This window comes from Heterocephalus glaber, unplaced genomic scaffold (genome assembly GCF_053883595.1).
Source record: "Heterocephalus glaber isolate CG9 unplaced genomic scaffold, H.glaber_assembly_v1.0 deba00001564, whole genome shotgun sequence".
NCBI lineage: Eukaryota > Metazoa > Chordata > Mammalia > Rodentia > Bathyergidae > Heterocephalus > Heterocephalus glaber.
The window spans coordinates 7,054,671-7,069,848 of record NW_028258351.1 but is presented as its reverse complement, the minus strand read 5'-3'; the positions used below and the strand labels follow the sequence as shown (position 1 = coordinate 7,069,848).

The 15,178-nt window shown below is 50.0% G+C and overlaps 1 protein-coding gene across 2 annotated transcripts in view; it reads right to left on the bottom strand.

Annotated features, from left to right (window-relative positions):
• Asic2 (acid sensing ion channel subunit 2) overlaps positions 1-15,178 on the bottom strand; it is a 1,077,068-nt gene that overhangs the window by 246,699 nt on the left and 815,191 nt on the right. Inside the window, exon 1 of one of the 2 annotated variants that reach the window (XM_004870614.4) lies at positions 8,509-9,213. The exons of the other annotated variant lie outside the window; for it this stretch is intronic. Coding sequence (XP_004870671.1) covers positions 8,509-9,198 — 690 coding nt within the window. The 5' untranslated portion in view covers positions 9,199-9,213. Of the gene's footprint in view, positions 1-8,508; positions 9,214-15,178 lie in introns of those variants that run through there. 2 annotated transcript variants of the gene reach the window in all.

The window sequence follows — 15,178 nt, the reverse complement described above, 5'->3', positions numbered from 1 at the left end:
TTTTACAGCAATCTTGAGATGAAGGTAGGATTTGTTTTGCAAATAAGGAAACAGAATTTCAATGGTGGTACGAAACTCTCCACTGGCCACCCATTTAACATGTGGCAGAGCTAGAATTTGAACTTGCATCTGTCTGACAAGAAACCTCCTTGATCTCCTCACCCACTGCCTTTTTGTCAAGTTTCTGGGAACCAAATTCCCATGCTTGCGTAAACGTCACATGTGGTGAAAATAACCCTGTGCTGTTTTTTGAAAATAGATGCAGGTTTGCGACCAATTATCTTATTTTCTTGATTTTTAGACAGATGATGCCCCAAGACTACCCAGGCTGGTTCACTTTGTAGATTCTGGACTGTAATAGAAAACATTTTATACATCAGAAACAAATGAAACCTGTATTATTTCCTATAGCTGCTGTGACGAATTACTACAAACCTTAGTAGTTTCAAACAATACAAATTTATTATCTGATAATCTGAAGGTTGCAAGTCTGAAATGGGTCTTCCTGGCTCCCATTTATGTGTTAGCAGGGCTGAGTCCATCTGAAGGCTCAAGGGCAGAATCTGTTTTCTTGCATTTTTCCAGCTTCTGAGGGCACCTGCATTACTTGACTGGCTGCATCCTTCATATTTCAAAGCCACATTGTGGTGTCTTCAAATCTCTCTCTGACTCTGACTCTGCTTCCACAGTTACATCTTTCACTCTGGGTCTTCTGCCTTTTTTTCTTCACTTACAAGGATCCATGGTTACATTGGCCCACCCAGATAATCTCCCTAGCTCAAAATCCTTAATTTAAGTGAATCTGGAGAGGTCACATAGGCACAGACTCTAGGGATGAGGATACGGACATCTTTAAAGGACCATTACTCAGCCTGCATGGAGTCTTTGCACTCTGGTTTGACTGACACTCTATAAGACCCATGGCTCTCTGTTGACCCTGCTTTGGTGTGGGAGAGGCTAGCCTGGAGCAATGGTGCTTCTGCTCATCCCCAAGACCCCTGGTTTCTTCCACTCCAGGAAGCCCATCCCACATGGAAATCTGAAGACCCAGTGAACCAGACTTGACTTACAGTTGGACGGGTCCCTCTTGCTCAGCTTTCATGCAGCTTCAAAGAGTCCAGTTTTGTTTCTCAAAGTATGGTCCATGGACAACATCTGCATCCCCAAGAAACTGCTAGAAACACAATACCAGGCCCTGCCCCTACCTATTGAACCAGGATCTCTGCGAATGCTAGAATGTAAGAAGCATGTCCCCCTAGGATGCTCCCTAGGGTTCCCCAGGCACTTGGCCTATATTGGGACAGAACCATCTGGGGAGGAAGGGAGGGTCTGGGCAGGTGCCTCTCCACCAGTTCTCAGCAGCCACAAAGAGTGCTAATTCTCTTCTCACAAGCCTGTCACTTTTGCCCTCAGAGAATCTTCCAGGCCCTGTAAAATCCCCTCAGACCAGGTCTCACCAGGAATAGAGGAGGTGGGGGTAGAAGAGGAATAGGGTTAAACAACCTGAATTCTAATTCTGGCTATTCTACTATTCTCATTCTGGCTGTTCTTCTATTCAGGGTCACCCTGTGGTGTGACCATGGGCAAGTCATGGCCCCTCTGGAGTCAGGCAGCCAACTGAGTGCATAAAGCACCTCCCATTGCTACAGGGACACGATTAGACAGGAAAGTGTATTATGACTTCCTCTCCAGGCATAACAAACGAAGACTCTGCTGATTAAAAATGCAAGTTTGTCTGACCAAAGGTACACGAGGACTTCTTTGAGGAAACAGCAATGATGTATTGGCTTCACAAAGAACATTGACTTTGGAACCTGAAGGTCATCACTTTTCTCAGTAATCTTGGGCAATAATTGACCCATTCTGTGCCTCAGTTTCCTTATCTGTACCAGGGAGAAAAGGCAGTAATTTTCTTCTCTGGTCCATTGTCAGGTTGAAATAAAATAATGGATGTAAAAATGCTGGCAGAGAGTAGGAGCTCAATAAATGTGTGTGGAATCAGAGGAAACAATTTACTAAGCAAATTAATAGTATAAACAATGGTGTCAGGGGAGATATTTGACATGCTCAGGAGAACAGACTTCCCAAGAACACTCGCAGCCTCTATTTGTTTTATCAACAATTCATGTTCCAATTACGAGTGAGTCATCTATTTGTTAGCACAGGCCTGAGCTGGATCTCAATTTGGCAACATTTCCTCATCCAGGTCTTCAAGTTATCAGTGTCCTTGGAAGAACAAAAATGGTAATTTAGTTCAGATGGTGGTATAATTAAAAGCTTTTCACAACTCCTAAGCAGAGTCCCTTCCATAGATCTACTGTGTTTGGCTGTCAGAGTGGGACATTGCAGGTTCATTATTGATCCTGGGCTCTGAAGACTCATCTTTCCTTCTCAGGACTGCAGGCTTTGGAGTCCAGCATGACTTCCAGACTCCACTCCGACGTGGAGCGAAAGAAGCTCCAAGTTAAGGAACTGTGAGGGATAGCCTCCATGTGAGTCGGGGTCTCTGAGTTGCCACAGAATGGAGTCACAGAAAGAACACCGGCTTTGAACCTGGACTGATTTTTGGCTGAACGCTGATGGTGCTGTCTCCTAGCTGTGTGATCTTGTACCTCCCCCAGGCCTTGGTTTCCTCATCTGTAAAATGGGTTCCATAACACTCACTGGATCCTGGCAAACGTAAATGTGAATGTTCACGTAATAGGTAACCAACCAACTCTCAGCCCCATTCCTTGTGTGACAAGCGGCTCCTTTTAGCATCTACTCTGAATAAGCACATTGGCTTTTTTAGGGATTATTTGCCTCAAACAGTTTGGATTTATGGTCATCTTTCTGGGTCAGTGCTTGGCATACAGTAGGCATTTAATGAGCATTGGTTGACTGGATCTTTGTGTGGCTGACCAGAGCAAATCACTTAGGAGATTTGAGGCAACAGACTTACAAAGCAAATGGCCTGGTTATGGCTCCAGCCATTCTCAGTTGGGCAGACATCTGATTGATGCCTTCATGACTGGTCAGTGTAGCACCAAAATAGCCACTATCAGAATCAGCCTGACACTGGTCACTGTGGATATCTGCCGACCTGACCTGAACAGAGTTTACATTTGATTCTCTAAACTAATTTCCCTGAAGTCAAATAACTGGCAGAGGTCTTTTTATGCTCCTTGTATAAATGTCTATTTAATCACTGTCCTGTCTGTAGCACTTCAATAACTTGTACATTTCTCCCTTTATCACTGTTTCAGCTCTGTAAAGAAAAGAACTGGTTGGCTGAGAGGCTCGAGCCATCTGCAGCATTTAAGCCCTCTTTTCCCCTAACTGCCCACTTGAATGGAGAACTTTTCTGCTAAGTCCCATTGGTCATTTGGCTCACTCTCTATTATAGCAGAGGGGATCCTGTGGCCAAAGTCGCACAGCTGGCCAGGGCAAAGTTGAGGCTAGAGTGGGCTTCCTGGAATCCACTCCCTGCCTCTCCCTAACACTGCTCTCTCCTCATCAGGCTGCAGAAAGATGAAGGGGCCCTTGGTGTCACATGGGCTTGTGTTTTACTCCCAGTTTTGCTACCTGTTGGTTCTGTGATGTTGGATTACAGACCCTCCCTGGGCTGCCATAAATCTATTTATAAAATATAGATTATCACACAACCGTTCAGGGTTATTGGGAAGGCAGGGAGGACATGAAAGATATCCAGCCCGTCTGCTCATGCCATAGCTGCCTGATACTATTTGCCTTTGTCCTTCACTCAAAATCCTCACTGGAAGGAATAAGAATGGAAATGGCTCACACGTACTGAGGGCTTACTTGGTGCCAAAAACTGGTCTAAACACTTTCCATGTAGTAGCTTATTTGTTCCTCTTCCTCTAAAGGTAAAAGTATTTTTCTTGACTCCCTCAAGCTATCCATCCTCACAACCACTATGCTGCCTGGCCCTAGCATCCTTTCAACAGTTTGCTGATTTTAAACAATATGTTCCTGAAACGATTTCTTATTTTCTGTTGCTGGCAGCCAGCTTGGTTCATTGGACAAAATGTGAAAAAACTAAAAGCTGTTTCCTTGGCTTTTAGTACAAAGGCATAGCCCAAGATCTGAATTCAAGGTTAACGCCAACAACGAAGGGTAGAAAATGGGGACAGGTGCTGGGAGGAACAGCCCCTGGTAGAGTTAGTTGTGGAGATGGCAGCTGGGAGCCTGTAGTGAATGAAACAAGTCAGAGATTTTGTTGCAAAGTTCAAAACTTTAGTTAAGTCCCCGGGTATCTGTCACACTGTTACCTCATGACCCTTACACACAATTGCACCTGCCCCAGACCATCACATCTACCCCTCCCTCCAGCCACCCTGAACTAGTCTCAGGGCCTCAGGGGCACATATTCACTCTCATTGCTTTAACTTCTCTACTCCCTCATTTGGACATGCTGTCCTCTTCCCCTGAAGCTCCCCTTGCCTCCTTCTCTACCTTGGAACTCCTACTTGTTCTTTAAGATTCCATTCAGATATCACGTCTTCTAGGAAGCCATCAAAGGCCCTCAAGGTGGCCTGGATATTCCTGAGCCCACGCAGCACCTCTACACACCTCTGGCTTTGGTCACATAACTTTTTCCTCAAGGGCCCTACAAGCTGCTGGAGGATGTGTACAAAGCCTCCTTTAATGTCATACCCCGAGCAGTGTGTACAGAGCTTGGCATGTAGGTGACGCTCAATAGATCCTGGTTGATTGGCCAAAGCAGGAAATGAGCATAACTCTACACAGGTAAGTGGTCATGGTAAGATATGATCATTATATGGATAATTAATAACTGTTACCACTAGAGGCTAAAATGCTGTGCCTAGCCCTTTATCCACATTATGACAATGGCTCTTGAATACTGAGCACCTGCCATGTCCAGGCATGTGCCAGGCACTGCACATGTTATTTTCACCCCAGGCCTCAGAAACAGGACTTCTAGAGGCTTTGAAAGCAAAATGCCTGCCCCAGGCACACAGCTAGGAAGGGGCAGAGCCAAAGCCACAGCGGAGATCTGCCCAACACTTCCCCTGAAGCAGGCTGTCTCCCAGAGCATGCCCTTGCTCCTTGTTCTTGTCCAGAAGCCTGGACTGGCCTCTGTTTGTCTCTGTTCCCATCTCCTTGGTTCTTTTGAGGCCCCTATGCCTCACAGCTCTGCTTCCTGCCTGGTTACAGGGAAGGATGAGTTCCTCCTCCCCAAGAAACTCGGGCCAGAGTGTGCAGAGCCCAGGTCCCAGCTGATGCTCGGGAAACAACGCAGGCATTCAGGAGCGGGAGCCACTTTGTCTGACTGCCGAGTGATTAACCCATGCCCAGCCGCAGCACACAGAGAGGAGATGTGAATGAACATATTCTGAACAGGCCTAAGAAGAAGACTCAACAGACACTGCTCAGCAATACACTTCTCTCCCCTGCCAGGTTTATTCCAGACTATGGAGCAGGCATGGAGGCAGCCGGCACATACCCCCAGGCCTCCGCTGGAACCCCATGCCTCACCTGTTACACTAGTTCTCTTAGGACTTGGCAATCACACATGTCTGCCGAGTGCTTGGCATCCTGCTCGCCGTTTTGTGTACTTCATCCCCCAAAGGAACAAATGCTCACAAATTGCCTGGTTCTTCTTGGGAATACATTTCCTTGGTGTTCCCTAGATGAGTCAAGCCAAGACTCTTGGTGTATGCGACCCAAGACAACAGGAAATCTAGGCAGGAAATCTGATAAAGGTATTCATTCCCCAGGCCTTTCCTGAACTCCTACTGTGTGTCAGGTTTTGTGCTGGGTGCTGGAGACAACAGGAAGTTAGACAGAATTCTTGTCCTTGTCCGAAAAGAGAGCAAGCACAGTCCAATAGGTATGACAACATCACCCAAGTTGGGTGGGGGGAGAGAAGGAGAAGATGGTGAGGCATCGGGTGTTTGGTGATATGACCTGGGACTGAGGGGTGATCAGGAAAGTTTCCAAAGCAGAAGAAACCTGAGTTTGGTTTATATACATTATTTTTATCTCCAATAGATGGATCAGAAAACTAAACAACAGAAAGATGAAGTCACTTGCTCAAGGGTATACAGGAGCCTGAGAGTGCACGCTCTTAGCCACTACACCGTAGTGCCACTCCATCCAAACAGCAAAGGCTTGAAGCAGAACAGTGTGAGTAGAAGAAGATTCCTGATGGGCTGGTTGTGTATGTCAGGGGCTCCAAAGATAGTTTCTGGCTTCTAGAGAAAGAGAGCAGTGAAATCGCTCACTCAAAGACCTTGGAAAAACCTACAGCAAACCTTGTGAAGAGGCTGGAAACTCTCAGGACAGAGCCATGATAGGAAGCCACTAGGGATCACTTGGGAGTCTAGGAACACAGATTCTTGCAGAGGGAGGTAATTCTTTTGGTTGGGTGGGTGTGGCTGGTAAGCACTTCAGGGGCAGGGAGGCAGGGTACAGGGAGGTAAGAGAAAGTGGTACCCCAATGGGAGGGATCCTACTCACCTCAACTTTTTAACTATTGACCCTGCAAGGAGGTGAAGTCAGTGGCTCCTGAAGGTGCTGTGTACTCAGCATGCAGAAGTAGGTTAAGCTCTGAACATGTAGCCAAGGCTCTGACTGCTGGGACCACCCTAAGAAGGCTCCACTTTCCAATCCCCCAGCTTTTAGGAGGACTAGGATGTTGGGGTGGGGGAAGGTAGAACAAGACAAGCCCAAGATCAGAGAAGAAGTTATGTGTGGCCTCTGTGTAATGCATTTTTGTGTGATGCATAGTTTGACTTTGAATTTGCTGGCTCTGAGCAATGAGCAGGTCTTTAGACCCTAACTGTCCTCATTTTAAAAATGGGACTAAAACTCATTGCTAAGTCACATTTGAGGTCATATCAAAAGTAAACAGGGCCAGGGATGTAGCTCAGTGGCACCACGCCTGCCTCGAAAGCACAAGGTCCTGAGTTTGATCCCTGATACAAAAAAAAAGAAAAGTAAATAGTGGCAGTTACAGTGCAATGCCACATTGTAAAGCAATTGTCAGACAGTAGAATTGCACTTGACTAGTTGTGTTGTACAACTTGGAGCAGATTTAGCCTGGAACTTCAATGTCACACTAGAAACTGCTAATTAGTGGCCCGCCAAAGAACAGACAAGGACTTGCTACCCTCCTTCTTTTGCCTTTATGGAGCTCAGAATAAGAGTTCTGGAAGAAGCCACTTACAAGCATCTGTTAACCATATTTCCTGCTTGTCAAGGCAGGGAGTACCAGGTAGGCATTCTTTAAAAGCCAAATGAAAAGCCCAGAAAATAAGGAATGTTTTAAGGATGGTTAATTCAGGGTCACTCCCTATATAGGTTTAGAACAAAGTCAGTAAAGTAAGACTAAAGCCAGGGACAGCATCCTAGATAAGGAATAACCCATTCAGCCAATCAGAGACCTGGCCTGACCAGCATCACCGTCAACACCTGTTGGCACTATGGCATCTCTTGGCCATCCCAGAAAAAGCTTTATTAGAAAAGAGACCATCATGAGCTGGGAAGCATGGTTGGCAAAATCATCATCAAAGCTCTGCCAATAAACACACAAACACATCAACCTTCCCTTGCTCTGGGAAAGGCCCAAGTCCACCTCAGGGGCATTTACACACGAATGGCTGCAAAGGCTTGCGCCACGCTGGGGCCTGACACCAGAACTCCTCCAAGACAGGCAGCACAAGGCAGATACCTTCTGTCCGACAGCTGTGTTATCCAGACCCACAGCATGGGGGAATCAGCACAGCAAATGGCGTACAAACCTGGAGCACAGCTTTCCCTGGCCCTGGCTGTCTGCATCCACATCCCTGTCATGCTGCTTTCCCACCTGCAGGCATTCCTCCAGACCGGAAGGAAGACCCACGGTCAAACCTTACTGGAGAAGGAGGGCAACTGAAGGGCCTATGCTCATCAAGGCTCCAGTGCTCTTCTAAATCAGCAGAAGGCTTCTGCCTCCCCCACCAAACTGGCTACAGCTTCAGTGTTGGATAATATTCTGGGAGTTTGCTCTTAGATTCCTAGTGTTTTGCAACTCTAAAGTCATAAGCTGCTTGGGATCCTGAGCTTGCTTAGGGACTCTGCATGATTCTCCTGATGGCCCATTTTGGAAAAGATTCGTATTGGCTTTCCCAAAGACAACAAGCCTACCCTGAAAACATCCCTACTCCCAGGTGCAGAGCTTGGAATCCTGGACACCTGGGTGTGAGGTCAGGTAGAAAGGGAACAGTATTCACAGACAGGAACATAACTAGAAGAGTGAATTCGGAGGCCGACACGAAAAGGAGAGACATGGAGACCCGGGAGTCTGGAGTGAGATGACTCCTCCCACAGTTAAGTGTAACTTCCCCCAGCCTGGAGGAGACTCAGCAGACCCAAGAGAGATTCTCCCTTGGCACCAGGAAGTGCGGGGCGACACCGAGAAAGGAGCCTGGTGTCCAGCCCCTGGGGGACTCCGGGGAAGTTGGGGATGGCTGAGAGGGCGGGCTCGCGCGGAGGGCAACTCACGGAGGAGAAGTTGTGCGGGCCGCAGAGCTCGCCGCGGTACTTGCAGGAGAGCAGCATGTCCTCCAGCTGGTGGCCCAGGCGGTCCATGAAGGCGGCGCTGATGCCCTCGAAGTGTCGCGGGGGCAGAAAGAGCCGGAAGTCAGCCAGCTTGCGGAACCACTGGCGGCGTGGCTCGTCGCCCCGCAGCAGCTCGCTGACCAGCGGGCGCGCCGTGCGGTTGGGTAGCAGCAGCCCGAGCCAGTGGCCAGCGTAGTAGAGGTCCCCTTTGGAGAGGCGCGGGAAGCGTAGCGGGTTGTTATTGCACACGGTGACGGCGGGGAAGGGCAGCTGGCGGCTCCACTCTCGGTGCACCCGCGTGTGCGACGGGAAGCTGAGCCAGTACAGCAGGCGGTTCGAGGACCAGGACAGCAGCAAGCCGAGGGACGTGCAGAAGGCCAGCACCCACAGCGCCCGCCGCTGGAAGGAGCCCCCCGCCGCCGAGCGCCCGGCGCACATGTGCCGCAGCCCGTGCAGTTTAGCGCGGCTCAGAGACGGCCGCCCCCTGCGGGCGCTCCCCGGCCCCTGCAGCGCCCGCTCGCCGCCTCTGCCGCCCCCGGGCTGCCCGGCCGCCGCCACCTCGCGGGCCATGCGGAAGCGTCCCGGGCCGGTGAGCGCGGCCGCGGGCAGCCGGGCTCCGCAGCTCCCACTCATTCATTCAGCCCGCGGCTGGCGCCGGGCGGAGCCGCCATGGGAGTCCGCAGCAGCAGAGGGAGCGGCGGCGACCGCGCACAGCCCGCGCCAGGGAAGCGTGCGCCCGAAAGGAGCTCCGGTGGCGCGGCATGCCCGCCCGGCGCCTCCGCCGCCGCCTCCGCGGGCGCCCGCCCGGGACCGAGCGCCGCCTCGGCCTGCCGCTGCTGGCACTGGCCTCTTCCGAGCGCCTCCCAGGCTCTCCTGACCCCAAGTCTTCCCGGGGGACGCCCGACCACGGGCTCTACCTCCGGAGGGTCCTCCCCGCCCCCCGGAGCCGCCTCTCCAGCCCCTGGGCGCAGCGCCCGCTTCCCCTTGTCCTGGACCTCGGGGGACCCTGCGCTGAGTCCCCCTTGCCCCGTCTAACCCCAGCTTTTACGCTCTTCCTGGCAGAGGGGCCACTCGGCCACCATGCCTGATTTGGACATCTCTAAGGACCCCACCAGTCTGGCCCGTAGCCCAGCGGTGCTGGGACACGGAGAGAAGGTGCCAAGGAACGAGCGCCCCCAGAGGCGCACGGCGGCTCCTGGCTGGGCGGGCGGGGTGGGTGTGTACTGGGGTGAGTGGTAGCGCAGCGGCTGCTTCCTCTTTCCCGTCCCTCCGGGACCCTTCCTTCTCTCTGCTGTCGGGGCTGGGCTCGGCTCGGCAGAGACCTGCGAAGGCGTCCCCAGGTCCTGCGCCTGAGCCCCGCGAGTGCCCGCTCTCGCCCGGGGCTGGGGGCTTCTTCTTAGGGCGTCCTGCGGGAAGCTGCTCGCTGCCAGGCGCTTTCAAGGCTGCTGGCCAGAGGGAAGTGTCGCTTTCCCCTTTGGCTCTGATAGCAGCGGTGCCTCACTTCTCCAGAAAAGCCGGGCTTCGTTGTCCTCTGCCTCTTCTCCCTGCCCCGGCGGGGCCCGGTGCTGGACTTGCGGAGCCCCGGCAACACCTCCCGGGGGTGACCTGGACTCGCTGCTCCTTGCGCCCTTCTCCTCCCGAGACTCCAAGCCCGTGGTGGCGGTGGCGGTGGCGATGGCAGCGAGGCCAGCTGCGCTCCTCTCCTGGATGCCCGGCCCTCCTTGGGCCCGGGGCGAACTTGGTCAGCGGCCGCGCGAGGCTGGCGCGGCTGGGCTCCCGGCACCTGCTCCTCCGCTCGCTGGCCCCGCGGCGGCTCGGGGCGGGCGGGGCGGCGGCGGCGAGCACTGTGCGCTCCTGGAGACGCGGTGCTGACGCGTCCCGGCTCCTCCTCGCTGCATTTTAATTCCTGGCCGCTGTGGCCGCTGCGCACCGAGCGGGGAGCCACTCGCTGGAGTTGCCCGTGTTGGGGGGCGGTGTGTGTGTGTGTGTGTGGGGGCGCTGCACAGATGTGTCCGGGTGTGCGGGCTTGTGGAAGGGATGTAGAGGGGTGGAAACACTGTGTTCTACGCACCCGTGTCTAGATAAAGTGTGAGGGGACAATCAAGTGTGCAAGGTGGGCTGGAGAGAAGCAGGCTGTGCAGTGTGGGCATCAGAGCAAGTGTGAGTGCGGTGTCGTGCAGAGCGGGTGGGCGGCGCGCGCCATGTGTGCGAATGGGTATTTCTATCTGCTGGATGTGAAGCTGTGTCTGCGGGTGTATTGTGGCTGCTGGGGACTGTGGTATGTGGAGGAGTGTCTCTGAGGGATGTTGGCGGTTAGCAGGTGGTGGGCACGAGTGGGTGTGGTTTCCAGATGCAGTGTGTGTGTGTGTGTGTGTGTGTGTGTGTGTGTGTGTGTGTGATGCAAAGGAGTCTGTGTGTTGAGGTCGAGCAGCTACTTGGCCTCTGGCAGGTTGGGCTCCATGGCACGGCCTCCCCTTCTGCCTCTTAGGAACTTCTCTTGTGTGCCCCAGCCTTTCCTCAAAGGCAACTGCTGCTCAGCCTCAGCCCTGTGGCCCCAGGAGAGGGGAGAGAGTGCGTTCCTGGACAGAAGACCTTCACTCCCGTCCCCAGGGCTGGGATGGTGCAGCTCACTGGCTGACGACGTCATCCTCCCTTCCTGGATGGTCCAGGGTCTTCCACGAACCGCTGGAAACTTGAGTCCTGAAATTTGACCTTTTAAACGTCACACCTGCACTGGTCAGGGACACTGAATAGGCATGTAGCTGAGATGAGGGAGGCAAGTTCTGGCCTGAGGTCGCTCAACCCACAAGTGCTAGAGCTGGATCAGCACCCAGGTGTCCAAAGCCCTGATTCTCTCTAGTGTTCCACACCCCTTACGGTTTTTGTCCTCTGGGTAGCACCCATAGGATCTTGTTCCTATGGTTGCCTGGTGGCGTAAAGTGCACAGTAGGACTCACCCGTATTTCCCAAGTTACTGATCCGCTGGGCCTCGCTGGGGTGACACTTTGAACCCTATTACTCCATGGAATAAAGGGTTTTCCAGACATTTTGCAGAGAGTATTTTCTTTTGCTTAAATTCTTTTATTGGTACATTTTAGGTATACAATACATTTACATTTATCATTGGGTGCTTGTACCTGTACATGATGTATCTTGGTTCTTATTTTTTCCCCTTTCCCTGTGTGCCCTTCCCTATTTACATAGACTTTGTTTCAATTTTTTCCTTTTCTCATAATTTTTCCTTTCTCTTCTTTCCTTTCCCCTTCCCCTCCCACTTCCCCTACCCGTTTGGACCTTTTCTTCCTATTTCAAATTATCAGTTATTCATTTTAACCCTTATTTACACTTTCAGTTTCTCACATCAGAGAAGCCATTCAGTATTTACACATGTGTGTCCTATTTATTTCACTTAAGAGTACGGCCTCAATATGCATCCATTTAGCTATAAATGTCTCTAGTTTCTCATTCTTTATGGCTGAGTAGTACTCCATTTTATAAAAAAAACACATCTTCTTTATCCAGTTTCCAGTCGATGGGCACTTGGGCTGTTTCCAAGCTTTAGCTATGACAAACTGTGTCGCTATAAACATGGATGCACATATATCACTGTGGTATGATTCTTTTAATTCTTTGGGGAAGATACCCAGGAGGGGAATAGCTGGGTCAAATGGGACCTCTAATCCTAGTTCTTTGAGGTATCTCCACACTGATTTCCACAGTGGTTGCACCAGCCTGCACTCCCACCAACAATGGAGGAGGCTTCCTTTCCCCTCACACCCCCGCCAGCATTTGTTATTGGTTGATTTCTTCATAGAAGCCATACTTTCTGCAGAGGGTGTATTTGATGGGTGAGACAGAGGGACGGGGTTCTGAGGGTAGGAGGGCACCTCTGTGGAAGAAAGACCAAAAGTTGTCCTTTGGGGAAAGGAGACTTGGGGAAGGAAGGAAGGATTTGGAGGAGGAGAGGAATTCCACCCCTTTAGTGAGAGCGAATGAGGGAAATTCAGACAGGTCTGTCCAATGAGCAACAGGTGTTCAAGGAGGAGAGAAGTGATGGTGGGTAGCCTCTCCCCCATCGCTATCCTGGAGAGGATCTCTTAGGCCAGCCACTTTCTGCAGCTGGGCTCTGGGACCTTTGTCTCCTACTCACACACACACACACACACACACACACACACACACAGTCACACATACACAAATACATGCACACCGCATACACACAGCACACATATACACATGCACACAAATGTATACTACACACGTACATGCCAACACACACCACATAACACACAAACCCACAACCACACTCATCCACACAGTACATATACATACCGTGTGCATACACACACCACCACAGACATGCACATGTACCACACGACATAAGGCACACAGGACACACACATGCACATTTCACACATATACACATCACGTGCTACATATAGGCATTGTATCATATATACAACTATACATTACATATAACACACATACATAAACATGTACATGCACTACACAACACACACCTGCACGTATCTAGAGGCCCTTCTCATTCATCTGGGGAAGAAATTGTCACAGCTGGTTGTTGCTGAGATTCTGCTTTCATTTGGTCTGTCAGAAATGTTGGCTGTTGGCTTTGGCAGGAGGGTTCTTCAGCTGCCAATCGTACTGGGGCCTCTGGCAAAAGGCTGTACTCCAACGCCCCAGGCTCAGTTCCAGGGCTCCATCTGGGGGATACTAGAGTGACCCAAATTCTAGCTGAGGTGCAGTGAACTTGTGGCCTCAGTGTAGTTATAATGAAGCAGCCAGGACAAGCGTGTCCCTCTGCCGGCCCCCTCTCTCGGGAGTGTCATGAAGCCCCACTTTATAAAAGCCTTTAAAACATTTCGTGATTCTGATTTGGTTGGTTGTTGTGGGATTTTTCTTTCCTAGCAGTTTCCCCCTTGAAATGCATGCATGAAACTTTGGATTGACAGTCTTCCCTGCCATGGGTTTTCTCGTCCATTCTCCAGGTGGGCAGGTTGCCTAAGGAGAGGGGATATCCTGCTTAGATCCACAGGGTGCTGGTACCTCAATAAGAGAAAGAGAGAGGGTGGTAGCGATCTCCAGCAAAAAATAGTAGTTCTCTTTATGGCACACACATGGAATATATTCCCAATGAACCTGAAATAACCCCCACTTTTTCCCTACCAAAGCTGTGCCCAGCCCTTGGAAGTTCTGCTCTTACCTCCAATTCCAGATTAAGTACTGCCTCCCATTTAATGGTTTTCTTGATTCTCCCAGATGAACTTTGGTCCTTTTTTCCTAATGATCACAATATACTTTGAATTGATACCTCCACGACAGACCTTTGTCATAAAATTTTGTCATTGTTTGTATCCAGGCCTTTGTTACGGATTATGAGGTCTTAGAGGACAGAACTGTATCTCATTTATATTTGTGTCTCTTCCCATTAGCAGAGTGGCTTGGCAAATAAACACACTGATACAGGGGAATGGGGAAAGGAAATAATATTTCTTGAATAACTGTTATATGCCAGGCCTAGAACTAGGCGTATGTTTTATTTCTTTCTCCAACTTCGTAGGGAAGGAATTTTGGACTTTGTGCCTTTTTTTTTTTTTAAGTTCTGAGAGTTAAATGTAGGTCCTTTCTGATGCTGTACAAGTACCCTACTACTGAGCCACAACCTAAGTCTTTGGACTTCTTTTTAAAATGTTGGAGTATAGGATTTGAATGCTATTCTCAGTCTTTCCAAAGTCCACGTGTTCCCCTTCTCATCATGCTTCTTTCAAAAGTATTGTGATAAACAGTAATAATGTAATGATTTAGTTCCTAAGTGCCAAGATCTGTTTTAAGTGTTTTACACTAAAAGCAAGTGTTCAATATTCTCAGTGTTTAACCCTCAGAATAATTCTACTGAATAAATACTATTATTTTCTCCATTTCAAAGAGGAGGAACCTTTACCACAGAGAGGTTATGTTATTAGCTTGAAGCTATACAGCAACGAAGCAGGGGAGCAGGGTTTGAATTTCGACAGTTGGGCTCCATTCTTTGTGCTTTCAATGAATGGCTCTTGTGAATCAGCTTTCCCATCCCAGGGGATGCCATTGGCTAGAAAAACAAATTTACAAAGCAGTGCATGAGCCGACCCACATAACCTCTCCACCAAGAAATTAGAATTTAGCATTGTGATTTCCCAATAATAAGCTTTTAAGAAAAATTTCCTTTGCTTGTGAATCTCTACAACATCTGTTGTTCCATACCTGGCACCCCAGAACTCTGTGTACACTGGCACAAATGTCTTACTGCATATTCTGGGGTGTGACCACTGCCACAATTTATAAGTTTTTTTCTCCAACACAATGAGTTTTTTAGGGGAGTGAGAGGTCAGTTTATGTCAACGCAGTTCTCTGTGTAATATAATTTTGGAAGCTTGCAATTTTTTTTTTTGGCTTGATCAGGCTTCACCAAATCCCTGTGTTCCTGTTTACTCACAATTCCTATGGCTCAGGGGATGGGAATGGGATAGTGGCTGAGACATCACTTATCCGAGCCATCCCAGCTGTAGGAATCGCTTCACTGCATCCTGCCTGCGATAGCGCACTGAAAACTCTTCTA